General features: G+C 39.7%; 1 protein-coding gene across 3 annotated transcripts in view; it reads right to left on the bottom strand.

Moving 5' to 3' along the window:
• RASGRF2 (Ras protein specific guanine nucleotide releasing factor 2) overlaps positions 1-26,766 on the bottom strand; it is a 237,917-nt gene that overhangs the window by 165,828 nt on the left and 45,323 nt on the right. For all 3 annotated transcript variants that reach the window (XM_035014761.1, XM_035014762.1, XM_035014763.1), the window contains exon 2: positions 3,889-3,995. In XM_035014761.1, coding sequence (XP_034870652.1) covers positions 3,889-3,995 — 107 coding nt within the window. The remainder of the gene's footprint in view (positions 1-3,888; positions 3,996-26,766) is intronic.

Here is a 26,766-nt window from a genome sequence, read left to right as displayed (position 1 = left end):
GCAAGCAAACCCAATTCCCCACAGAGGCCCTTCCTGACCAGCGCTCATCATCTCTGCCCCACAATCCCACTTTCATCCATCATTTCTTCTCCCAGGAAGTGACACTCTGTGAGATGTGTTAGATAACCCCTGATCTAATACCACCTGCATCCAGGTGGTCACAAAGTCCTAGAAGGAGTCTACCCTCCACCCCATCTCTGGAATACTTTCCAGTTCTTTTATTAACTGTCAGAGACCAGGTCCTTTGGGTCTTACACTTAGACCAGGATGGGAAGAGCTTTGGTACTTCCGCACACTAGACCCTTTTCCAGGCCATAACCACCTTCTAACTGCTGAGGCTTTGCTTGGTCAGTGTTCCACCAAATGAAAAGTGGAGAAAAAATGCTGTGGATGTCTTTTCAGCCAATGAGCCCTGAGGACCTACAATTAACTGAGTCAGTGTTTTTGACTGTCCTAATGTCAATGACTAAATCAACCACAGTAGACAGATAAGACCAAGAGGACAACAAGAAAAATCAGGTTATTAGGAATGTCCAGAGTTCCATACTCAACTACCAAACCACTATGGAATAAGCATAGAACTTCAATGCCGTTCAAATGCTCTGGCCTTTCCTTATCCAGACAAAAATAAGACTGAGACTGCTAGCAGCTTCCCATGAGCTGGTGCCAATAATAAGTGATGGAATGATACTATAAATGTGCCAGTGTTCTAGAAATGTAATATTGGCCAACTTCAAAAAAACTGTAAAACAAGCTTTCTGGACCCCGTCAGAGCTTCAAAATGAGAATATAATTTCCAAAAAGATTTTTCCTTGGGCCCCATCTAAGGAAGAAAACATGTAACTCAACATCCCGGAAAATGACCAAGAGATCCTCTGAAGGCAAACTGGAGCAAGTAGATTCAGCTCTGAGGTACAAAAGCCAGCAGCAAGAATGTGATTTTCGTGGCGCACAAGGACAGCATGCCCAAGCCAGTACTGAGAAGACATTCCAGGAAAAGAGCAGAGACCAGGAGAAGGGCTCTGAGCAGTCCCTGTTTCTATGCAGTGTCGGCAGGACACTCAGGAAAGAACTGGTCTCAGGCTAAAATAGTCATCAGTTAACCAACAGCTCAGACTTTTAAAAAGAGGGATTAATAAAACTATAATTATTGAGCATTTTCTATTAAAAAAGCAGTGGCACCAGGTTAACACCACCAACTATCCTCTAAAGGTGAAATATTTAGTCAACCAATCAGTTGTGGTAATTAGCCAAATGCCAAGCAAAACTGGCTGACAAACGCTTTCTCTGAATCAGCTTCTTTAACTTTCTGGCTCTGCACATGTATGAACAGTTAGAATGAGTTTCACAGATCCAAGTTTACACCAAACACTCAACTTAAACTTAAATGAAAAAGTTGTTATCTTCCCTGATTTGTAAAACAAAAAGATTTAAGAAGCATCTCAATGCAAAAAGTCAAATATAAGAACTCAAGTATAAAGCAGTCCGATTAAAAAGAACTCATCAAAGAACCCAGTCCTGGGCCTTAAATCAAAGGAAAAGCAAATCTAATGGACCAGAAAGTCAGGACATTAAAAAAAATCAATTATTAGCTAAATCTTCAAATCCACAAGAGAATTTTATCATTTGTTCACCTAAACCACTAAAGTGGTTTCTAAAGTCTGTCTCCTGACAAGACCACAAGTGCCCTAATCGATCATATGTCAATCAACACCAAATACTGACCCACACCCACATATATGACAAAGTTCTCATGATACAGAAAGGAAAAAAAAAAAAAAAAAAAACCTTACTTAAAATCTAACCGTTTTTGAAGTAATTCATACTCTGTATTTGGTCCACCCCAGTATTCGCTTGGCAACTACAAAGGTAAGGTATTTAGGTTACTAATAGTATCTCACTTTTCTGGAATGAAAAAAGGTGGGGGGGAGGGGAGGAATACACATGTTTTAGGTTATTTACTTCATTTTAATTCCCAGGTAGGAAGGAATTACACAGAGATTGTCTAGAAAGAACCCAAGAGTTCTACCTTGCCAACTTGATACTTCTTTCACCTCTCAAGACCTGACCTTCTTTCTATAGCAAGTCATTGTACATTACAGTAAAGTCTGGAGCAAAACCCTCAGACAGAAACAATGAGAGAAAAGACAGCTGAATGGTGTGCCAGGATCATGGTGTGGACAAGCTGCCCCCAGGGCCCACTTGGAGAGCAGCATTTGGTCGCCAACCCTGTGCATCTCAAAGAAATATTTTGAAGAGGAGGAAAGAAAAGGAACTGAAATATTTTGCAAATAACATCTACTCTCAACCCTGACCTTACATTAATCTATTTGCATCTTTGAATAGAGGAAAAGAAAAGAAATAGAAAAGGGGGGCGGGAAGAAGAGAAAAAGACAAGAATGAAGACAGTACAACCCAAAACACTGGTTAAAGGCTCTGGAGTCAGATTGATCTGGGTGTGAAGCCCAGCTCTGCAGCTTAACGACTTCATGTTAGATGTTGGCCAATCTGCTTAATAATCATGAGCCTTTGTTTTCTCATCTGTAAAGTGGGTAGTTGTGAGGAATAAACAAAGCATGTAAAGCACTTAGCATGGTGCCTGACACAGAGGAGGTAGGTGGTCAATATAAAGTAGTTGAAGAAAAAAAGAGGGGTGGGAAGGGGAGGAGAGGGATGAGACTTTCAGAGAAAAAAATCTCAAGGGTTCAAGAAGAGTCTAAACTCAGAACAAATGTCCCAACCTCTTTACAGTCAATCTGAAAATATTTCTTGGTCACCTACTACATAATTAGCACTGTGCTTTGTTCAGAAATGAAATATCCTCCTCCTCACTCTTGAGGTGCATGCAATCCAGCTCAAGAAACAGAAATCACACGTGAAATATGTAAAAAAAAGAAAAACAAAAATAAACCCCTAAGTTGCCCTAAACTGTTAAATATTCTACGTGTAGTAATGCAACTGCTTCAGTGATTTGGAGAAGGGGCCTGTGAGGGTTACTTGTGGGGGATGGTTTCAGGGACAGGGGCAGTACAGGCATGAACGGGCACTTAGGTGAAGCAGGGGGCGTGTCAGGTGAAGAAAAAGAAGATGCGCCCCAGCTGGAGTTTTGCCATTGAAGCAGCGGGGATATGAGCAGGGACTTAAAGAGTGACCAGAGACTGGACGAGGGAGGGGACAGCCAGGAAAGCAGTGAGTATGGGAGCTATTTGAAGCAAAAATGGGCTGGACTTCAGAAATGAATATGAAAAATAAAAAAGAGGGATCTGCCTGACTCTCTTTCAGATTTCTTGTTTTTGTTTGAGGCCAAGTGCCTTCTTTCTACCTTCTGGTATATCTTAGGAGGAAATAAAATCATACTCTTTTATCTCCCTAGATAGAGTCAGCATCACCCTTCTTGAAAACCAGGCTGCCCAGGGCAGGGTTTACAAATGTGGGCTCGGCTGGGTCCGTAACCCAGCTCTGCCACTTACCAGCTGTGCGACCTCAGACTAGCAAACCAACCTTCCCGGCTTCATTTTCCTTCTCTATAAAAGGGGGTAATTATAATACCCACTCTCACTCAGACTGTCGAGAGGATAAGCAAATCAATACATTTAATAAATGCCTTAATTGAGAAGCGCTTAGAAGAGTACCTGGCACATAGGAACAATCGACAAAAGTGACCTATTGTTATTATTATTGTTGTTGTTATACATATTACTTTTCATCTTTAGCTAGAACATAGCCATAGAGAGCTCAAAGAATCATCTCACACATCACTAAAGACGGGGTACCAAGGGGAAAGCCATCTTGGAATTGCAAGTTCTCCCAAAACTACAGCCAACAGTGAAAACCCCAATGCGAGAGACCTAGCCAATCCAGTGTCACACAGAGGATTTGAGCCCATACCTGGCTTGGTGAATGGCCTCCATCCACTCTTTACCATCCTGCTCCTCTTCACAGCGCAGCTCCAGAGGTTTCTGACCTTCATGGCCAAAAAGAACAGTAAAGTAATACTAGAGAGAAAAACAAACAAACAAAGTTTAGTTTTATTTTTCAAGCATGACCGCATAGTATAGTATTTCCCTACAAAGGGTATATGTTTAAAAAATGAATCAGCACTATATAAATCATATTTCAAAATGTAGTATCACTCCCATTCCACTTGGCAATGACTTTGCACCTAGAAGATACAATAGGTTTCATCTTAACACCCTTCTGTAAGAGTCAGCCCACAACACCTCAGTAGATACAGAAAAGATATTCGATTAAGACTCTACACACATGATTAAAATTCCTTACTGAAATTTCTAAACCTAATAAAGGATATCTAAAAAAATTTACTATATTTTACCCATTGGTGTATTATTACAAGCAACCCTTCTGGGGCGCCTGGGTGGCTCAGTCATTAAGTGTCTGCCTTTGGCTCAGGTCATGATCCCAGGGTCCTGAGATCAAGTCCCACATCGGGCTCCCTGCTCAAAGTCCGCTTCTTCCTCTGCCCCTCCCCCCTGCTTGTGTGTGTGTGTTCTCTCTCTCTCTCAAATAAATAATTTTATATAAAAAAAAAAAGCAACCCTTCTAAAATCAAAAATAAGAAAAAGATGGTAGTTATTGACACTTCTATTTACTAATTCTGCCTGGAGGGCAATATAGAAAAATAAAGGAAAAAAGGCACAAGAAATGGAAAGCAAGGGAAAAAAATCATTTTCACAGCTGATGTAATTGTCTATATTAAAAGCTCATTGAAAAACTATTAGAATAAGAACACTGAACAAAATAGTCAAGTACAAAATCAATACACAAAAATTTATTGCCCTTTGGTATAATACCGACAAACACAAAGCTTAATTTTGAAAACACAGCATTTGCAATAACAAATACGAGTAACTGAAGACTAAGTCTAAGAAAATGTGTTTATCACCTCTAAGAAGTAAATTAATCTATAATTTCAATGTCTTCCAATAAAAATATCGGGAGTTTTTATTTTTGGTAGAATGTGACAAACTGAATCTGAAATCTGTGCCAGGGGAGAAGCGTTCACTTTAAACCAGTCTATTTGAGGCCAGACATATTAATTACCAAACTGAGACTGTCTGGAAAGAAAATGTGACTGGAGAGCTTTTTATTATACAAAAATGATCAGAAAATACACTGGACCTGCCCAGGACGTCTTCCTGGGGCATAAAAAGAACCAGGCCACAGAGCTGCTCTAAGGGAGAGCCAAAGCCAAACACAGAGCTCCTTCTGTCATCCCACCTTCCCACCCACCCCCATCCCCAAGCTTTTGTTTATTCAATGTGACAGTTATGTACTCATTTTCTTCAAACGAATTAAAAACCTTCAGGACAATAATCCTAGAGATAAGAATTTCCAGCATAAGGGAAAAGAGAGAGAGAGAGAGAGAAAGCAAGAAACAGTCTCTTAATTACAGTGAACAAGCTGATGGTGACCAGAGGGGAGGTGGGTGGGAGGATGGGGGAAATAGAGGATGGGGATGAAGGAGGGCACTTGCTGTGATGAGCACAGGGTGATGTATGGAAGTGTTGAATCACTCTATTGTACACCTGAAACGAATATAACACTGTATGTTAACTAACTGGAATTAAAATAAAAACTTAAGAAAAAAAAGAATTTTCAGCACAATATCACCCAAAAGAAGAAAACTGGCTAAGAGACTTCTCGGGTTACCTGTACGTAAATCACCAGTCCAGTGAGGACTCTGAGTCATGCCTGCGCAGTAATCCACCACACTTCCCACGGACTGTGCTAAGCCCCGTAAATGGCAAGCTGTCTTTAGTTCTTAAACCTCTTGTCCAGCCAGAGGACTAAATGCTAGGAGCCAGGGGGGAAATAACCTGATGAAAAGGCCACAGAGAGTGAGAAGAATTGAGTTTAGCACTGTATTCAATAAAGCTCCATTTAAATTTGAGAGGAAAAAATCGAAACTCGGTAATATAACAAATCAGTGTCTTAAAGGTCAGTCCTTTAAGTGATGGCATTTCAGTAACTGCTGGCTACTGTCCAAGCTCAGCTGTCCAGACCAGGGAGAGGAAACGCTTAACGAACTGGCCCAATCTATTGAAAGACTGCAACCAGCATCTCGACAGCAACTGCTACTCTGAAACCCAATTAAAAGCCACCTTTCAAAGACAGCAAGGCAATTATATTAGCAGAGGACATCCAAAGGTTAGACCATGTGTCAGGCATAATGATGATGGTTTTGAGAAGTACATGTTACATTTCTAGGAGTTCACTTAACAAATTCAGCTCAACTACAAAAAATTAAACAGTGCCTCTGCATGTACCTGCAAATTATTCATTTTTAACCACTCATCAAAGTTTTCTTTGTGTAGAATATTCTGGCCTCATTCTGATATGAACTTGGTATACCATGGATCTATGTGTCAGGCCTGGCAGTTTAAAGGTCCCCTTGGGGATCAGAAGTAGCAGCAGATACCCTTGACAATACCCTGTGACCTCAGAGCTGTCTCGTGCAGGAACCTGGAGGAGAGGTTCCAAAGTACTGGGTCACTGTGAAAGGCAAGGAAGAATTGAAACAGTGATGACCTTGTTTATGTTTTTAAATTTAGCATCTACAATGACAGTGAGTTTCTCTTCCTTTTCTTCTTAGATATTCTCACCTGTTTCCCAAACCCATTTCTCCAGGCAGATTCTCTCCCAGGTGCCAGCCCCATATTTCTCCTATTAGACAGCATTTCAGTCAGATCCAAAACTGAATTCATTGCCCTCCCTCTCTTCTTCCCATCCCCCAAACCTCCTCCTCCTCCCCTCTGCCCTCACAACTATTCCTTCTCCTCTTGTGTTTTCTCTGTCAAGTGAATCTTTATTCAATGGTTGCCCCAACTAGGAACCACAAAGTCATCTTCAACTTCTCCGTCTCATCACTCCCACATTTGGTTTCACTAAGGCTCGCTCGTAGGACTCTCTTCTGGCTTTTATTATCCCTCACTTAGACTTCTGTAGCAGCTCTACCATCAGGTGACAAATACGACAGCTTTGAAATTCATTTGAAATTCCTTTATCTAAAGCTGACCTCCCTCCTTCCTTGTATCCTGGCCACTATGACAGCCCAAAGTGGAAGGTTAAAGGCACTTCCCGAAGGAAGACAGAATGACCCAGAGAAGTCCCGATGAGGTGGGGACACAAGGAGAAGTGTGGAGAGAAGAAGTGGTCAAGGTAAATAGAGAAATCGGGAGACGAGACACACAAGGTACAGCTTCTCCCCACTCAGGGCTAAAATCCCAGAAGAGGGCGAGGATTTAAAAGAGTTGATAACAAAAACCAAAGGCCAAGGAGTTTCTGTATCACTTTCCCTTTAGGGATCTAGAGGATGCGACCTCACAGAACGTCTTCATACCCCGCCCCCCACTCTCAAGACAAAATGGGGTGGTGACTGCATATAGGTGGTGACCATACCCCATAAATCAGCAAATCTGGTGTCACAGCAGTTGCGTGTTTAAAAAAAAAGGGGGGGGCGCCTGGGTGGCTCAGTTGGTTAAGCGACTGCCTTCGGCTCAGGTCATGATCCTGGAGTCCCGGGATCGAGTCCTGCATCGGGCTCCCTGCTCGGCAGGGAGTCTGCTTCTCCCTCTGACCCTCCCCCATCTCATGCTCTCTCTCTCTCATTCTTTCTCTCAAATAAATAAATAAAATCTTTAAGAAAGGAAAAAAAAAAAAAAGGCCCAAGTTTTGAGGTTTGCTGTCCAAAGCCTGACTAGCTTCTAAGCAGTGTGGACATTCCCAAGGACACTGTGGAGGACCACGGAGGGAAGGGCATTATCAAAACTTCCTGTGGGATAAGGTAAGGGGTATAAAGGCCGAGCAAGAGCCACGGTGGGACCACGTAGGCAATACGGACAACCAGACCCTGACTGACCTGGGAGAAAACGGACTGCAAGTTAGAGCAGCCATGAACTTCAGCAACGGCTGCCAACAGGTGGCCCAGGCAGAGCTGGAACACCTCCAGACCACAGTCGGCATCAGCAAGGGCTGCCCCGACCTGTGACTCACACACACACACACACACACACACACACACACACACACACACACGCCCTCAAGGCCATGTGAGACTCCCATTTACTGAGACGCCGTCTCAGTGGGGTGCAGAGAGAAAAACGAATTACCAAAAGAGATTTTGCACATTACTGGAGCAGACTGAGTTTCCTACTCTCAACGAAATGTAGCTTCTTTTTTCTCCACTTATTAAGTGGAGAGGCGGTCTTAAGGAGAAGGTCGGGTCAAATTTAGAAAAATATTTTCTTTGCACATCTAAGTGTAGTGAAGATCAATCTGCGACCCCAATTCCAGTCTTATCCAACTCCCTCCATCCAAAACATGGTGGCCAGAATCTTTCCAAAAGATAAATCAAGCTTCCCGTGTCTGCTTACAAACCCTTACTGGTGTTCTCAAACACTAAGAGCCAATCTTCTGCAGGCTGAAAATGCCCTTCACTAATCGGTTCCATTCTTCATCTTTCACCTTGCTTCTGTCTGTTTCCTTCACAGCATGCCACACCCCGGCCACACCGAGGGATCACTCCCACCAGAAGACAAGCTCTTTCCTCAGCCTCACCTTACTGACAGAATTTCGGGTGTGGTAATTCAAGAACTTGGGCAAGTCACACAACTCTCCTGAGCCTGAGTTTCCTCGGCAGACAATGGCGTAGACCTGACAGGATCAAATGGCACACAGTAGGCGCTTCACAAGTGTTCATTCCTCTCTCTCAGTGTATCCTTGTCTTGACGCACCTCGTTTCTTCTTTCCTCCCCAGCCTCTTCTCCACCTACAGGTTCTTACCAAACTTTCATGACTCATGTCACTGAAATGTCAGTCCTCTAAGAATCCTTCCCCGGTATCTTCTGGCAAGAAGGAGTCACTCTGTCCTCTGGGTTTCAGTAACACCGTGTACCCTCTCACATCACCTTAGAGTTGTCCTCCTGTGTGTCTCTCTTTCCTGACGTCCTGGCCCTTTTGTACCCTTGATCCTAGCACTGTGCTAGGCACGCACAAAGCCCCCAGTACTGTTTGATAAACGAATAATCATCAGTAAAGAAACATGAGGTCTAATTAAACTAACAAATTTGTTTCAAACAGCCACAGGTGATGATAAATTTCATGACTTTATAATCATATCCAGGTGGCCATCCAGAGAAGGGATTTAAAAAGACTGCTTAAACTACCAATACATCTTTTTATCCTAAGTATGGAAAGTCAGAACACCATGAGGATCTCACAAACACCCAGGAGAGCAGTAAGAACAGATACCATAGGTTGGCAGATTCACCAAAGAGTCTTACCTCTTACCTACAATGACCATAAAAATGCCAGAAAGAACATAATGAACAGACCTAGCACATTTAAATGTTCGGGGTCTTTTTGGTATCTATTGTAGCTTTGTATGAATTTTCATTTTTCTGGTTGTTATTATAATGGGTTTGCTGCTGTTTATGTTATGTGTTTTTGCAGTGAGTACAAATGTAACCCAATATGAAAACACAAGCTCCCTTAAAACTCTCGCCCTTAACCTCCTGCAAGTTAGAAACAAATTTATAGCTAACAGTGGCAATTGCTGAGGAATAGGACTACAGGACCAGTTCCACTTTCTACATTTCTATACTATTCAAATCACAATAAACACATACAGCTATATAGCCAAAAAAAAAATATGTTCATTCCATTTTTAAATTGTTGGAGTCACTTACAACAGACACATTCAGCTATATAATCAACAATAAAGACACCTATTTTAAAAACTATGTTCACATCTTTAAAATAGAACCTATATATCTAGAAAAAGTAAATTACATTGGTCAAATCAGTGATGTTCAAGGCAGATTAAAAACTACCGTGGTTTTTTAAAAAGTATACAGCAGAAAAATGACTTCTTTTTAAAAATGCTGTTGCATGCCTATTATTATTTGGATGGTACGGCAGGATTTTAAATTACTACATATGTTCTTGAAATTTTTCACTTTTAGATTAAGAGAACCAACACCAACCCTCTGTCTTCAGCCACTGGAGTCAGAAAATCCTCCTGGTATCCCTTTCCCATTGCCCCTGCCAAGGAGGAGGGATAGGAGATGCCCCGCAAGAACCCACGGTGGTCTTCTCCTCCGGGCCTCCCAGTAGCATGACCCTGCAAGTCAGACACAGGATGGATAAAGGAATGGGTGCCTTCCAAATTGTCCCTGGATGGGTGACTTACACCCATGGAACTAGGGATCCTGATGGCCAGCAGCCTGGGGGGCAGTGCCTCTGGGATCACAGCAAGGATCTAACACGGGATGGAGCTCTCCATCCTCACCAGGCCTTGGGGTCTGGCCTCTGAGTCCCTGGGAATGTGAACAATACTATTCGGTGGCCCTTTGCAGCACAGAGTGTATTTCTCCCCATTACCCTCATGGGTTGCTATGGCCACCCAGTCAAAGGGGAGACTCCAAGTGCTTCAGGATGTAGAGAGAAAGCTGTGTACAGCAGTCTAGGTCCATTTCCATAGTGATAATAAAGTATGCAGTCCTGTTATTCTTCCTGTGATTCATTACCTCCTGCTCTTTCTCGTTCTTTCTGTAACTGCTTGTAGAGTGGAAATGAAATACATCCGAAACACTTGCTATACTGATGCAATTGAGCTTTATGTGCTCTGTACTACTCCCTTTGACTCTAAGGAGCTCAACTTCACCCAACCTGACAATGAGCTATCTCTAACATGCACAGGAACTCCAAATAATGTTTTCCTAGCATGTGACTGGCCCCTTGAAGAGAAAAGTAGCCCATCCCCGAGCCCTAGAGGCACAGACAGATCCTTCTAAATCTGCCACATTGCCATGGCCCTAGCATGAGAAAGACAGAAGACAGATGGAAAATAACAGTTAGGTGGACATAAAAAAGGGGGAAATACTTCATGTTTCTTGATACCATTCTCCTCCTCAAATTGTCACTCCCTGGTATTCCTGTCATTGAGATGTCACTTGTAAGGTACCTCTCCGCCCACAGCATCTGCTCACCATTGTGCCAGCCGGTGGGGCACTAACTGAAGAGAAGTCTAAAGCTTTATGCCCTTAACCCAGCTCCAGTGGATCTAGGGGAGAAAACATTTCACTCGCCTGCCTTGGTGATTGTTTTTATCTCCTGGGATCATTTCTTTACCACAGCTCTATCCCATAGGCACTTTTAGCTCCAAAGAAGATTCTGTGTAAATGAAGGGAGGCTGGTTTCCCAACTACTTTAGAGACTCCATCTTTTCATATCACAGTTATATGGTGAAGCTCTTCATTGTTAAAACATATGTCAAATCATCCAACTACCTCCTCCAGGTGTTCTTAGAAACAAAGATCTAAGATGCTGAAGGCTTTCCTCCTCCCTGTCGGTTTACTTCCTTTTTAACTCTGAGATTCAGAGACCTTGCCATGGGCATATTCACTTCAGTGCAAGCCGACTTCACAGATACACCCCAGCATCTGAGCTCTTTCAGCAGAAAGAGCCCTGGCTAGAAGGTGGGACATCAAGTTTTTCCTCTTGCCTCTGGAGATGAAGTGTGAACTGTGGTAAGTTCTTGTGCTCATTTTGTTCTTGAACCAAGGTGAAGACAAGGCCACTTCTCCTACTAACCCCCAAGGTAAAGATCAAATGCAATCATATATATCAAAGTACCTTGAGAGGCATGAAGCACATCTTATCATTGTTGTGGGAGTGGAATTGCCAAATCTCACTCGGGAACCTGTCATCTCAAGTCTGCCTAGGACACTGGACTTGGTCCAGATCCACAAATCTGGGTAATTCAAATGTCCCTTCCCTTTTTCCCACTGTTCTTTTCAGATAAAAGTGCATGGGGAAAAAGAAGAAACGGATGTATTACAATTATTAGCCAGCACACTGGGTACTTGGTAATTAAGAAGAGGTCATACTGTTTTTGTTGTGGTGGTTGTTGGTTGTTTTGTTCTTGTGGAATTTGTGTGTGTGTGTGTGGTTGTTTGATATTCGTGATGAAAAGATCCTTAATTCTGCCAAAGACTTAAGAGAGGAGCTTGAAGCTTCAATGACATGCAAGAGTTTGCTTAATGATTTGTCCCAACAGAAGCCAATGCATTGATTGTGAACTTGAAACTATGAGTATGACAAAGTAAAATCCACACTAAGTTGTAATATCAGTTTTTAAGAACTGACTCAAAATATATTCTTCTATTAGACATATTTTAGGTTTTAATTGAATAAGAATTTAACTTAGAAACCAGCTCAAGGAGTAAGAGTTTAACTGCCTCTTACTGTGGTTTTCTATAACAAAAATACATTGTGTCTGGCTTCCAAATTTTGTAAAGAACAGAGTTAAATTAAACTGTACTCATTTAAGAGTGACAAAGACAAGATGCCAGAAAACTGTCATTTTAAGAATGGCTAAAAGAACTTGATATATTTGGTGGCTCTTCAAATCTTCAAGAGGCTATCATATAAAAATTGGAACAGAGAAACTTTCCATCGACCAAGGGATCTGAGCTCCCATAAATCACCAAGCATACTGAAATGTATGCAAAGGGAAGCATGATGGCTGAAGTCATCATCCCTGACTGGCAAGGGAGAGACAATGATCCCTCTCTATGTTTCATTAAGTCTCACACAAGTTCCTGTCTTTCTTTTGCATTATCACTCCAGACAGAGATGGACATTGTTGAAGATAACATCTGATCTATGTGACTGACTTCACCCCACCTCTAGCCTTCCCATTTACTTAATCTCTTGAGAGAGAGAGACATCTAACTCTGGTCAGCCTAGAGCCACTGACTGAGCAGACTTGAGAATTCAGTCACCCTTGTCACAGCCTTCTCTCACAGCGAGATGACGAAACTTTATCACCATGCCAATTTCCATTCCATCCTGGCCTCTCACGAACTAATCTGGAACCCTTAACTTCACAAGCTCTAAATAGTGAAACCCCAAAAGCCCCTTTACTTCATACCATTCTCATCACTTTCTCATTTCAACCACTGATTTTATTTATTGTCCATTTGCCAACCACATTCTCATTTATGCAGAAGGTATATACAATAAAAATGTATGCTGTTATTACCCAGGGTAGTTAGGAAAATACTTTGACACAGAGACAAGTCCTACAGACTGCTTGCTGCAAGCCTGTTCTTGAGGTGCTCTGTCAAAGAGGGACTGTGGTTATGCCAAAACATGGACAGAGGAAATGTGGATAATGAGATAGACTTGAGATTTATCCTTTGTGGCTCCAGAAGACACAAAGAGGAATAATAGGTTAAAGTTAGAGATTTAGGAGACCTTTCCAAAACTGGAATGAGATGCTGTCACTAGTTGTCCATCTCTCAGTGGTGTTTAAAAAGGGATGCAAATAGAAGGTATCGCAAAAGTTATGCAATAGAAGAGGCATATAAACAATGGTTAGACCACTGTTTTGACTTTGTTATTCAATATCTCAATTTTTATTGCATGGAATTTACCAAAATGGAATAAAAGAAAATACATATCTAAGTAAAGAAATAATTAGTGCCTTTTAAGAAGGAAAGTCTTTTATGACATTGTACCAGTTTTATATTGATAATCATCAGTTACACATATCAAATTAACAAGGAACCACAGTTGTATTGATGGTTTTTCATCAGAAGCACTGGGTTCATAATGTTGCAAAAGTGACCAAAAAATCAATTGAACTGTTATTTCATTTTTTATATATTTTTTAAAGATTTTATTTATTTGACAGAGAGAGACACAGCAAGAGAGGGAACACAAGCAGGGGGAGTAGGAGAGGGAGAAGCAGGCTTCCCGCGGATCAGGGAGCCCAACGCGGGGCTCAATCCCAGGACTCTGGGATCATGACCTGAGCCAAAGGCAGATGCTTAACGACTGAGCCACCCAGGCACCCCTCATTTTTTATATTTTAAATGCTAACTATTCAGCAATAATTATTAACACTTAAATTCATTGAGCAAACCTCAACACTGGAAGCCCTAACAATGATAATCAAATAATAACAATCATAGTATATATCCAAAATGACATATGCTTGTGAAGTGAAAACTGGATAATATAAAAGGATTAATTAATGTATGTAATATATAAAGAAGTTTTCTAAATCAATAAGGAAAAGCCAAATACCCTAATACAAATGTTGGAAAAGGAACAGAATATTCATACACCTACAAACCAAAAACAAAAAAATAACACAAGTATATGAAAATATGAAAAAGAAATGTGTATTAGTACATTAAGACCGTCTTTTTATTTTTATTTATTTATTTATTTTTTAAGATTTCATTTATTTATTTGAGAGAGACAGAGATAGCAAGAGAGAGCATGAGCAGGGAGGAGAGGAAGAAGCAGGCTCCCCACTGAGCCAGGAGCCTCATGTGGGGCTCAATCCCAGGACCCTAGGATAATGACCTGAGCCGAAGGCAGACGCTCAACCAACTGTGCTACCCAAGTGCCCAAGACCATCTTTTTAAATTGCAATTTTTTTTTAAATAATAAAATCCAGAACCAGGACGTGTAATGTGCTGATCGAAATAAAAATGGTTACAATCTTTGTGGAGATAATTGACAATTTGCATCACAGACTTTAAAGTAGTCTCAGTTTTATATAGGAATCTATGCTAGAGAAATAATGAGAAATACAAAGGCATGTCAAGAATGCTCATAGCATCATTAATAATAATAAAATGTCCACCAACAGAGGACAAGTTAAATAAATTATGAAATATTTGAGCTGGAACACTCAACAATTAAATTAATAATCAGCACTCACAGCTAACATCATCCTTAATGGGGAAAAATGAGAGCCTTTCCCCTAAGGTCAGGAACGAGACAGGGATGTCCACTCTCATCACTTTTTATTCAATATAGTACTGGAAGTCCTAGTCACAGCAATCAGACAAGGAAAAGAAATAAAAGGCATCAAAATGGGTAAGGAAAAAGTAAATTTTCACTATTTGCAGATGACATGATACTATATATCAAAGACCCAAGGGGCACCTGGGTGGCTCAGTCATTAAGCATCTGCCTTTGGCTCGGGTCATGATCCCAGGTTCCTGGGATCGAGCCCCGCATAGAGCCCCGCATCGGGCTCCCTGCTCATCGGGAGGCCTGCTTCTTCCTCTCCCACTCCCCCTGCTTGTGTTCCTGCTCGCGCTCTCTCTCTCTAATAAATAAATTAAAATTAAAATAAAAAAAAAAGACCCAAAAGACTCTACCAAAAAACTGCTAGAACTGATAAATGAATTCAGTAAAGTCACAGGATACAAAACCAATGTACAGAAATCTGTTGCATTTTTATACACCAATAATGAAGCAGCAGAAAGAGAAATTAAGAAAACAATCCCATTTAAAATTGCACCAAAAATAATAAGATACCTAGGAATAAACCTAACCAAAGAGGTAAAAGACCTGTACTCTGAAAACTATAAAATACTGATGCAAGAAATTAAAGATGACACAAATAAATGGAAAGCTTATGGATTGGAAGAACAAATATTGTCAAAATGTCTATACTACCCAAAGCCATCTATACATTTAATGCAATCCCTATCAAAATACCAACAGCATTTTTCACAGAACTAGAACAAACACTCCTGAAATTTATATGGAACCACAAAAGACCCCGAATTGCCAAAGAATCTTGAAAAAGAAAAAGAAGCTGGCGGCATCATAATTCTGGACTTCAAGTTATACTACAAAGTTGTAGCGAACAAGACAGTATGGTACTGGCACAAAAACAGACACATAAATCCATGGAACAGAATAGAAAATCCAGAAATAAACCCACAATTATATGGTCAATTAAGCTTCAACAAAGCAGGAAAGAGTATCCAATGAGGAAAAAGTCTCTTCAACAAATGATGTTGGGAAAACTGGACAGCAATATGCAAAAGAATGAAACTGGACCACTTTCTTACAGCATACACAAAAATAAACTCAAAATGGGTTAAAGACCTGAATGTGAGACCTGAAACCATAAAAATCCTAGAAGAGAGCACAGGCAGTAACTTCTCTGGCATTGGCCACAGCCACTTTTTTCTAGATCTGTCTCCTGAGGCAAGGGAACACAAAAGCAAAAATAAACTATAGGGACTTCATCAACATAAAAAAGCTTCTACACAGCAAAGGAAACAATCAACAAAACTCAAAAGGCAGCCTACAGAATGGGAGAAGATATTTGCAAACGACAAATCCGATAAAGGGTTAGTATCCAACATACATGAAGAACTTATAAAACTCAGGAAGGGAAGGGCTTTTTGCTACTATCTCCGTATCTAGAAGACAGGTTATAACCATAGGTCTATATGGGCGTTCTTGTAAAGTACTTGTGTTTGTTGTGAACAGGGTTCATTATTTTGTAACATCTAAGCTTTTTGGATGTCCTGCAGTGATAAAGTATGATGAAATGTACAGCTAGTGAACTAACCAACGTATAAGTTTCTTTTTGTTATAATTAATAGGAAAGAAACATCTTGGACATGGAATTGTTAAGCTGTCTCTGAGAAATGTACGTCTGGACTTATTCATTAGGTTGGCAGCAGAGGGGCAGAAGGAAATATAAAGGGAAAGATGTATGCAGATTTGTTCATATTTACATTTTAATGATAACTGTTAATGTGTGTGCATCTCCTTTGGCTGTACTATAGGAATACATTAAGTGATTCAATGGAAACATACCTCCTTGCTAATATTTGAACAGTATAGATTGGATAATGAATTCTTTTAGAAGCATTATACATCATGTACTCTGTTACTTTATGTCTCATTTTTAAGTGAACATTGAGGGAATGCAGTATTTTAACTATACCTTTGCCAATATCTTTATCTAGAGGCCTGTTGCCGTTTTTGTCTTTTATGAAATTTTTGCCGCTGAGAAAGGCAGGATTATATTTTTTCCTTTCAAATTGAGTTGGTGTAGTGTATTGTTGGTTATCAAAGTACTCTTAATTTTGAGATTTTGAAATGGTAAATATTCATGGTGAGTAAAAAAGCAGGATACATAATTGTAGGATCTTAATTACATTAAAATGCTTAGCTGTGTATATACACACATGGGACCTAGAAGTCAAACTATAAACTGCTTGAGATTATGGATGACTTTGTTCTTTGCTTCTTGTGTTTTTCAGTTTCCTTTTATGCACATGTTAACCTTTAAAAGATAAATTTTAAAACCTAAAAAAAAAGAGAACTTATAAAACTCAACACCCAAAAACAAATAATCCAATTAAAAGTGGGCAGAAGACATAAACAGACATTTCTTCAAAGAGGACATCCAGATGGCCAACAGACACATGAAAAGATGCTCAACGTCACTCATCATCAGGGAAATACAAATCAAAACTACAGTGAGATCATCTTGCACTGGTCAGAATGGCTAAAATAAAAAATAAAGGAACAAGAGTTGGTGAAGATGTGGAGAAAAAGGAAACTTCGTGCACTGTTGGTGGGAATGCAAACTGGTGCAGCCACTGTGGAAGACAGTATGGAAGCTCCTTAAAAAAAAAAAAAAAAATAGAACTACCCTATGATCCAGTAATTCCACCACTGGGTATTTACAAAAAAGTTATTCAAAGGGATACATGCACCCTATGTTTGTAGTAGCATTATTTCCAACAGCCAAGATATGGGAACAGCCCAAGTGTCCATCAATTGATGAATGGATAAAGATGTGGTATACAATGGAATATTATTCAGCCACAAAAAAGAATGAAATCTTGCCATTTGCAACAACATGAATGGAGTTAGAGATTATAATGTTAAGCAAAGCAAGTCAGTCAGAGAAAGACAAATACCATATGATTTCACTCATGTGGAATTTAATAAACAATGCAAATGAGCAAAGGGGGGAAAAAAGAGAGAGAGAAACCAAGAAACAGACTCTTAACTATAGAGAACAAACAGATGGTTACCAGAAGGAAAGAGGGTGGGGAATGGGTGAAAAGGTGATGGGGATTAAGGAGTTCACTTGTCATGATGAGCACAGGGTGATGTATGGAAGTGCTGAATCACTGTATCGTACACCTGAAACTAATATAACACTGTATGGTAACTAACTGGAACTAAACAAATTAAAATAAAAATAATTTCAAACGCTAGTCAATTAATTATCATGCTCACTAAGAATATATTCAAGAATATTCCTAGGAATATTTATTTTACATATTGTCAAAGCAGGCAATAAAATAACACACTAGCACATTTCAGTTGCTGCCCAACACAGGGAAGACAGAGTTCAGAGACTGGGTGTGAAACAAATTTCTTAAAAAAAAAAAAAGACATTAATACCTATACCTAGAAAAAGCACTGGCATAAAAAAGCAAGAGACATAAAGGATAGATAAAGTTTACATAAAAATTTAACACTTTTGTAGGGTAAAAGATAGATGAGCGAAGATGAAGATGGACTATGAGAAGTTATTTGTGATACAAATAGCTGACAATTAATTATAATTCATATGCATAACCAATAAGAAAAACAACCCATAGGAAAATAGGTAAAACTATAAGTATGCAAATTACAAATTAGAAAATAAAGCCTTCCGGGGGTGCCTGGGTGGCTCAGTTGGTTAAGCATCTACCTTCGGCTCAGATCATGATCCCAGAGCCCTGGGATCTAGCCCTCATCAGGCTCCTTGCTCAGCAGGGAGCCTGCTTCTTCCTCTTCCTCTGCCCCCTCCCACTCATGTTCTCACCCACTCTGTGCTCTCTCTCTCTCTCAGATAAACAAAAAATCTTTAAAAAAAAAGAATATAAAACCTTCCAATGGAATGAAAATATTCCCAACGTCACTAAACCTTAGGGAAATGCCAATTAAAATACTGAAATAACATTTTCATCCATCAGGTAGGGTACTATGAAAACAGTTTTACAATGTAAGTATTAATTGAACATAGAAGATACTGAAACATCGATATAATATTGGTGAGAGACATTGATAAAAACTGACTTAGAAGAGTTGACTTAGTTTGACAATATCTATTAAAATCTTGAATGATTTTCTGGTTTTAGTATTGGCAGGGTAGCTTTTATCAAACTAACCCTCCAGTAGAGAACAATTATGAGTTCATACATACAGAAAGAGAGAGAGAGAAAAAGTAAATGGGGCAAAATGTTCATAACTAGTGAATCTGGGTAAAGGGCATATAAGGAGTTCTTTGTACTACTCTTGCAATTTTACTAAAATTTAAAATAATAACAAAATTAAAGTTTTTTAAAGGTTTGGTTGTTAGGGGCACCAGGGTGGCTCATTCGGTTAAATTAAAGTTTTTTAAAGGTTAGGTTGCTGGGGGCACCATGGTGGCTCATTCGGTTAAGCATCCGACTCTCAGTTTTGGCTCAGGTCATGATCTCTGGGTCACGAGATCAAGCCCCAGGTCGGGCTCTGCGCTTGGGCAGGGAACCTGCATGGGATTCTCTCTCTCCCTCTGCCTCTCCACCCACTCTCTCTTTCTCTGAAAAAAAAAAAAAAGTTATGTTGCTAGAGGGCAAGTTTACAGTCATATCTCCAGGTATCTGTGGATCTCCTGCAAAAGTTTAGACCACCTGTAACACTAGACTACTTTTGAATATATGACATGGAAAGAGATCAAGATTATGTTAATAAGACAAAAAAGTGGTATTAAGAGCAAAAGAGTAAAGCAACTAGTCCTTTACTTCAAAAGAAAAATAAATATATGAAACATCTATTTATATATGTGTATGTCTGTAAATGGATAAAGCAATATACTGAAAACACACAGTAATTAGAAAACGTAAAAGCACACCCCATCGAGTAATTCTACTTCCTTGAAAAACACTCATGTGCTCAAAGAGCACACAGAAGTATGTTCATTGCAATATTGTTTAATAGCAAAAAAAAGCAATAATCTATATGTCTATCAATAAAAGGATAGCTAAGTAAACTACAGTATACCATGCATAAGTAGTTTAAAAGGATGAGTTCTTTATGTACCAACATGAATAAGATAGGCAATAAAAGAAAGCTAGAGAATAAATACAGAATTGGTAACATTTATGAAAAAGCATTATTAAAATAAGGGGAAGAAAACATACCAAAATGTTAACAGTAGTTACCCCTGAGTAAGTATCTTTTTTTTTAAAGTAAGCTCTACACCCCATGTGGGACTCAAACTCACAACCCTGAGAACAAGAGTCACATGCTCCACTGACCAAGCCAGCCAGGCACCCCTATCTTCTTATTTATACATTTTATGCATTTTCCAAATTAGCCATAATGAGAATATACATTTTAAAGACTTATAGTCTATGTGTGGAAAGGACATAAAAGTACTCAGGGCCTATTAGACATTTTCCTGCTTTAAAATAAATACGCTGAAGCACAGTCATAAAAAAGAAGGCTATTTGGTATGTATTTATTTATAGGTAGAAAACCACAGTGAATTGCTGGAAACATTTATGTAAATAAAAGGAGCTGAGGAACATCTGGTGAACATGCCTGGCTATTAAATACAGGATTAGAAAGGGAGCTTAAAGCGTTTCCTGAATGTGAACTATGAATGATGGTTTTGCTGCGCCTCTTTCCCTAGAAAAATTTTTAATATCAAAAATACATTTTCACTTCATCTGCTGATAGCTGAGAGCTTATAGCTGTCAGACATTTAGAAGAAAATGACAATCCCAAACCTCCAATAATCAGAATGGCTGAGAATACCAAACTTCAGTGCTGGAAAAGAGAACTGACACATGCTCATGCATGTTAGCTAGACCTTTATATTTCTGCAGCCTCTCTAAAGTCCTCAAAAAACAACTAAACCTCTCTCAAATTCTCCAAAGTTAAAACCATCTCATATAGTTGAGCTCATGCTGCATGTGCAACGTTATTCCAGTGTTTTCCACGTCACGATAGCCAAAATATTTTTCCATGTTACTTAAAATGTGGTAAACATTTATAAAGCCTGTATGACGTTGACTAGAAAGGCTATACTACAGTTTATCTTAATGTTGCTGCCTATTTTTGAAACATTTCGGTTTTCAATTATTCCTCATAACATCTTGGTACATAACAATTTTTATTTGAATTTTGAGTTCGTCGGTTGGTTGAGATTCTCAAGAATGAGCAAAAGATATGGGTAGTTTGTTTTCTTGAAACCTTTTTTTTACATTTTCTTTAGGGACCTTTGCTCCACTTGTTTGCCACGGTTGATGTGAGGCTGTGTATGACAGACCTGACAGCTATCGAACAATACTCACACCACCATTTCAGCAACAGAGTGGCTCCATATGTGGAATCTCACTAGAAATTACAAGCAATTGAGTAGTTCCAGCCCTCTAGGAGCTTACACTCACAGGCGAGCTTCTTTAACCTGGGCAGCATATGAGAATGTTTGTGCTACCACAGCTGGGTATAATAATAACTAACATCTAGTCAGTGCTTAACATATGCCAGGCATCATGCTAAGAACCTTCTGCACTTTCTCATTGAATGTTCACAGTGACCCACAATTTAGTCCCATTTTACAGATGAGGAAATAGGCTCATACAGGCATAATGGTCTCCCCCAATCTGTGCCCTAAGCTCTAGGCCCAGGAGTAGTAATGGATTCACACTCAGCCACCCACACTTTGTTTCCTGTTCTCTGTCATGAAAGCTTTGTATATGGTAAAGCTAACCAGGCTGCATGAGTCCAAAACTCAGGACTCTGCCTCAGAGGTCTACTCTGCTGAGCGGACCCACCAAAGGATGGACCACATGAGAAGGAAGAAACAGATGGGTTGGACCCTGGATAGACAATAAGTATGTCCAGAAAATAAACTTCCAAAAATTATCAAGTCTACATGTTCTATTCTGTCCTTGAATTGTATAATGCTCCTATCTGCTGCCCTAGCCATTTCTATCCTCATTTCTAATCTTTACATCAATGGCCTAAGAGATAAGAGGTGCTACAAAAGGAAAGGAGGGAAGGAGGGAAAAAGAGAAAGAAGGAGGGAGGAAGAAATCCATTAGATATTTATCAACCACCTTGCTGGTATGCAATATATATTTAATATATATCACATTCTGGTCTTAAGGCCATTGCAATTTATCTAAAGAGCTAAATCAGGCACTTGCAAAGCAATTAAATAACAATGTAAGATTAAATAACAGGGCAAGATGTGTCAAAGTGCTAAAACAAGCTGTATGAAAATAGAAACCATCATCATTCATTTTTTCAGATTAATATACATTTGAGATAGTTGGTCCTGTATATCAGACCATGACTATTAGATTTTGTCCTATTAGAGAGTGTTTACCATAGATGAAGTTCATTGCACAAACAGATCAAAAGACATCTGAGTCTCTCCCAAAGGCTCTAAGTCCCAGATAAGAAGGATGGTCCAGAGTATGAAAACATTAAGTGGGAACAGACTGGCAAGTATGAGGCAGAGGTCTCTTGCTGGATGGCACTGGGGAAGCTCGAGGCCTTTTAGAACCTCTCCATTACTGCCTCTGCCAAGGGATGTGGACACTCTTGCTGCCTCCATCCCCTAGTCACCCCCTCCCAAATGAGCGAGGCGCATGTGACCTGCTCATTCAGCATCTGACATTCAGGGGGCTGGCTTCCTCTGTGGGTGGGGCTACTGCTTTGAAGAGCAACAAAAGGTCACACTTCCACTTGTGTTGTACCTGCAATTAAGGGAGCAAGGCTAGCCATCATCACCGAGACATAGCAAATCTTTTTTTTTTTTTTTAAAGATTTTATTTATTTGAGACAGAGAGAATGAGAGAGAGAGAGCACATGAGAGGGGGGAGGGTCAGAGGCAGAAGCAGGCTCCCTGCCGAGCAGGGAGCCCGATGCGGGACTCGATCCAGGGACTCCAGGATCATGACCTGAGCCGAAGGCAGTCGCTTAACCAACTGAACCACCCAGGCGCCCTGAGACATAGCAGATCTTAACAGTGGGCTTTGCTGGTCCTAATGTCAGCTTCCCTGGGTCTAGGTCACATCGATGTCCCTTACGAACTTACATATCCTTGCACAAGTTGCTTAATTTCTATATGCTTCAGCTTTCTCATCGAAAAACACGGGTAACTGTCATAGCTACCTCAAGGAGTTATCAAGAGAACTGCATGAGTTCTTAGAAGTAAAGGACTTATGTACTTGGAGCTATTTTCAATAATAAACTTGGATTTGCCTCACTCTTTATTTGCAGGCCCTGAGTACATAGATTCAATGTCAAGCTTAGGTCACATTGCCCCACATCATCGAGGAGCGAGGTGTGCCCAGATTAATAAACTGGCTTTGTTACTCATTTGATTGGATATTCTTCCACACATGGTCTATTGGGGAAAACCCTAGAGGATAAAAGGAATCGCTCTAAGCTTGGCTCAATTCATTTATCTAATTTTAAAGTGATGCAGGAATTATTAGGAAATCAAATAAATTTTAATCTATAGGTAATAGTGATTTATTATGTTTTCTCGAGCTGGAACCATGAGATAATGAAAGCTGTGTTTTATAAGGATTAACCTGACAGCTGTATAAATCTTCTGTAGGAAATCTCTACATTCATTCAAAACAGAGGTTTGTTTTTCTTTAAACAACAACAACAACAAAAACTAGCACTTTTATTTCTCCACATTTTCCAGCCAGATTTTTAAGGATTCTGCAGTCAGTACTGAATTTCATCAAAGCAAGAACTGTGACTTGGATCTCTTTAATCCCAGTGCCTGCCAATGCCTGACACTTAATAGGTGCTCTATAATGTTGACTGAATAAATACAAAACAATATTTACTATAACCAAAAGGACCACTGTGCGTAAGTTGGGTAGATGGCACAAGTTTTTTAAAAATGGGGAAACTCTCTGAAAGCCTTGGTGGCAGTAGGGAGAGGACCCTGAAGCCTCAAGGTTCAGCTTGGGAAAAGTCCAAGAAAAAAAGTGGACTATCTGGGCCCCAGAGAAGAAAGGCCTCCTCTACTGTACAGAGTGGTCTCTCAAGAACCAGAAATGGTCAATGTAAATTCTCAAGTTGTTGAGTATGAAAACCAGTAAATAGGCAAAAGGAAGCTCAAGTTCAACAACCTTCCTTCCAACACAGGAAAGAATCTTGGGAGCATGTTTTCTGGGAAGACTTGGCTAATTTGAAATACAATCAGAAACGTTTTGAACAGATTACATTGTGAAGGGGTGCCTGGGTGGCTCAGTTGGTTAAGTGACTGCCTTCGGCTCAGGTCATGGTTCCAGGGTCCTGGGATCGAGCAAGCCCCGCATCGGGCTCCCTGCTCGTTGGGAAGCCTGCTTCTCCTTCTCCCACTCCCCCTGCTTGTGTTCCCTCTCTCACTGCCTCTCTCTCTCTCTCTCTCACTCTGTTTAAATAAATAAATAAATAAATAAATAAATAAATAAAATCTTTAAAAAAATAAAAAATAAAAAAAACAGATTACATTGTGAAAAAAATAAGCATGTGATTTTGATGGCATCTAAATCAATCAAAATACAGGAAGAGGAAATGGATGAGCTGCCCTGTGGCATGAAACTGATTTTCAAACTCATATATAGCCTCACGTCTGTCTACTGTGTACAAATCTTTCCACTCACTATTCTAACTGAAACACACTTTTGGAAACAGCTTTTCACTTCCAATACCAAAAGACTTTCCACTCTCAAAAGTCCTTCAATCAGAATAAAAAGCATCAAAGTGAAATCAAGATGAGTCTGAGAGTAATCAAGACAGGATCTCAACAAAAAATTGAACTGAGTATGATTACACCTCAATAAATAAAAAAACAACCTAAAGTGGGAAAAAAACTGACAGGAAATACAACAAAATGTTAAAGTAGATATCTGTAATATAAATTTGAATAATTTTGGTTCTATATTCATCCAGTCTTTGAAAGGAGCATTTACTTACTTTTACTGAAAAACACACAAACATTTAACTAAATAAATATTAAAGTCCAAGTTGTTTTCAAACTAGGAAGCAAAGAAAACAACATCTAGGGACTTCAGTGAGGTGTGGTTTGTTATTTAGATCTCACTGGAAATATTTTCCTTCATATTTTGAAAGCCTTTTATTGTCACTCAGGAAAATTTTTTAACTTGGAAGTGACCTTAAAGATTTCCTGATAAAAAACAACCTCTTTCCACAGCTGAGGAAATGGAGTGAATTTCCTAATAAATGACCAGTAAGGGGCAGACCTGGAACTCTGACCCACAGTCCTGTCTCCTGTTCAGTGCTCTCTCCAACCCTGAGTCTGCATCACCAAGGAAAGCATCCCCTCCAGCTTCCAGAGAGAAACGAAAAAACACTGCAAAATACAATGTCTCTCCACTCCTGGGTATATATCCAAGAGATATGAAAATACGTGTCCATACAAAAACTTGCATATGAACGTTCACAGAAGGCATTATTTTAATAGCCAAAAACTGGAGGCAACTCAAATGTATATCAATTGATGAAGGGATAAACAATGTGGTATTATCCATAAAATGGAGTATTATTCAGTCATAAAAAAGAATGAAGAACTAATGCATGCTATATACATACATGGATGGGCCTTAAAAACATTATGCTAAGTGAAACAAGCCAATCACAAAGGACTATATATTACATGATTCCATTTATATAAAATGTCTAGAAGAGACCAGTCTATAGAAACAGAAAATAGACTAGTAGTTGCCTAAGGCTGCAGGAGGTGAGCTTAGGGAGGTCAGGTGGTGATAGGTAAGGGATGAGAAGTTCCTTTTTTGAATATGACAAAAATGTTCTTAAATTCTTTGTGGTGCTGAGTGCAAATGAAAACAGGGACTAAAAATTTATCAGCACACACTGCATTTCTGTTATAAGTAAAGAACAATACTGATGATGTCACATTATGGAGAAAACAACCATCTATGCAGATTATGATTTCAATCAGGACATTTATATCTTTCCCATGTTTGTTTCCCTGGAACTTGTTATGTTGCCCAGGCTCTGGGATTCCTGCCGCTGTTAAGATGGTAAATTCTCCAGGACCATTTCAAGTGGGGAAATGACCAATTTAAATAATTGTGTGTACCATCTTGTGGAACGAGCCAAGTTCACCCAAGAGGACCACCTCCTTTAAAGAACAATACATGATTAAAAGGCATGAAATGAACCTGCTTTAAATGGTCTGACCAAGTAATTAGGTGTCTGGTGATTCTCCCTCACAGGCCAATCGGTAGAATGTCACTATTGGACACGCAGCCTCATGGCCCTCACACCATACCTGAAACAGCCTCGTAGTGAGCCCCACTTCTCACCCACCCAGAGTCTAGGAACTCGCTGGTAAAGAAAGACCACCCTGAAACTAATATAACCATACGTTAACTACCCTGGAATTAAAATTAGATTAGATTAAGTTTTCAAGAAGATCTTAAAGAAAAAGACCACTCTGTGATCAGTAAGTCAATCACTGACCAAAAACAAAAGTCATGTTTTATATTATCATCTTATCATATTTCTCATCAAGGAGGAGACCTATAATCCAAGTGCATCCAGAACTCAGGAGGTGAGTACTACTTTTCCTGCCCTGTTAAATGACAGGAAACTGCTCATTGTGTGTACAAGTTCAGCAGCAAGCGAGAGCTTTATTCTGGCTACAGGCCTCAAATCATTCCAGAGAATCTCAAATGCTCTTAGGCTCTGACCAGGCCTTCCTGCCAACAGTAACACAAACACAAGGCACACAGGTCAACTCCCAGTTGTCATTCCACCAACAGCTCTGTGGCAGGGATCTTGCTTTCAGGCAGCAATATTTAAAGGAGTTAATAAATAAATAAATAAATAAATAAATAAATAAATAAATAAATAAAT

This window comes from Mirounga leonina, unplaced genomic scaffold (assembly GCF_011800145.1).
Source record: "Mirounga leonina isolate KUSES-001 unplaced genomic scaffold, KU_Mleo_1.0 Mir_168, whole genome shotgun sequence".
NCBI lineage: Eukaryota > Metazoa > Chordata > Mammalia > Carnivora > Phocidae > Mirounga > Mirounga leonina.
Note: the sequence above shows the minus strand (reverse complement) of the source record. Positions and strands in the feature narration are given on the sequence as shown.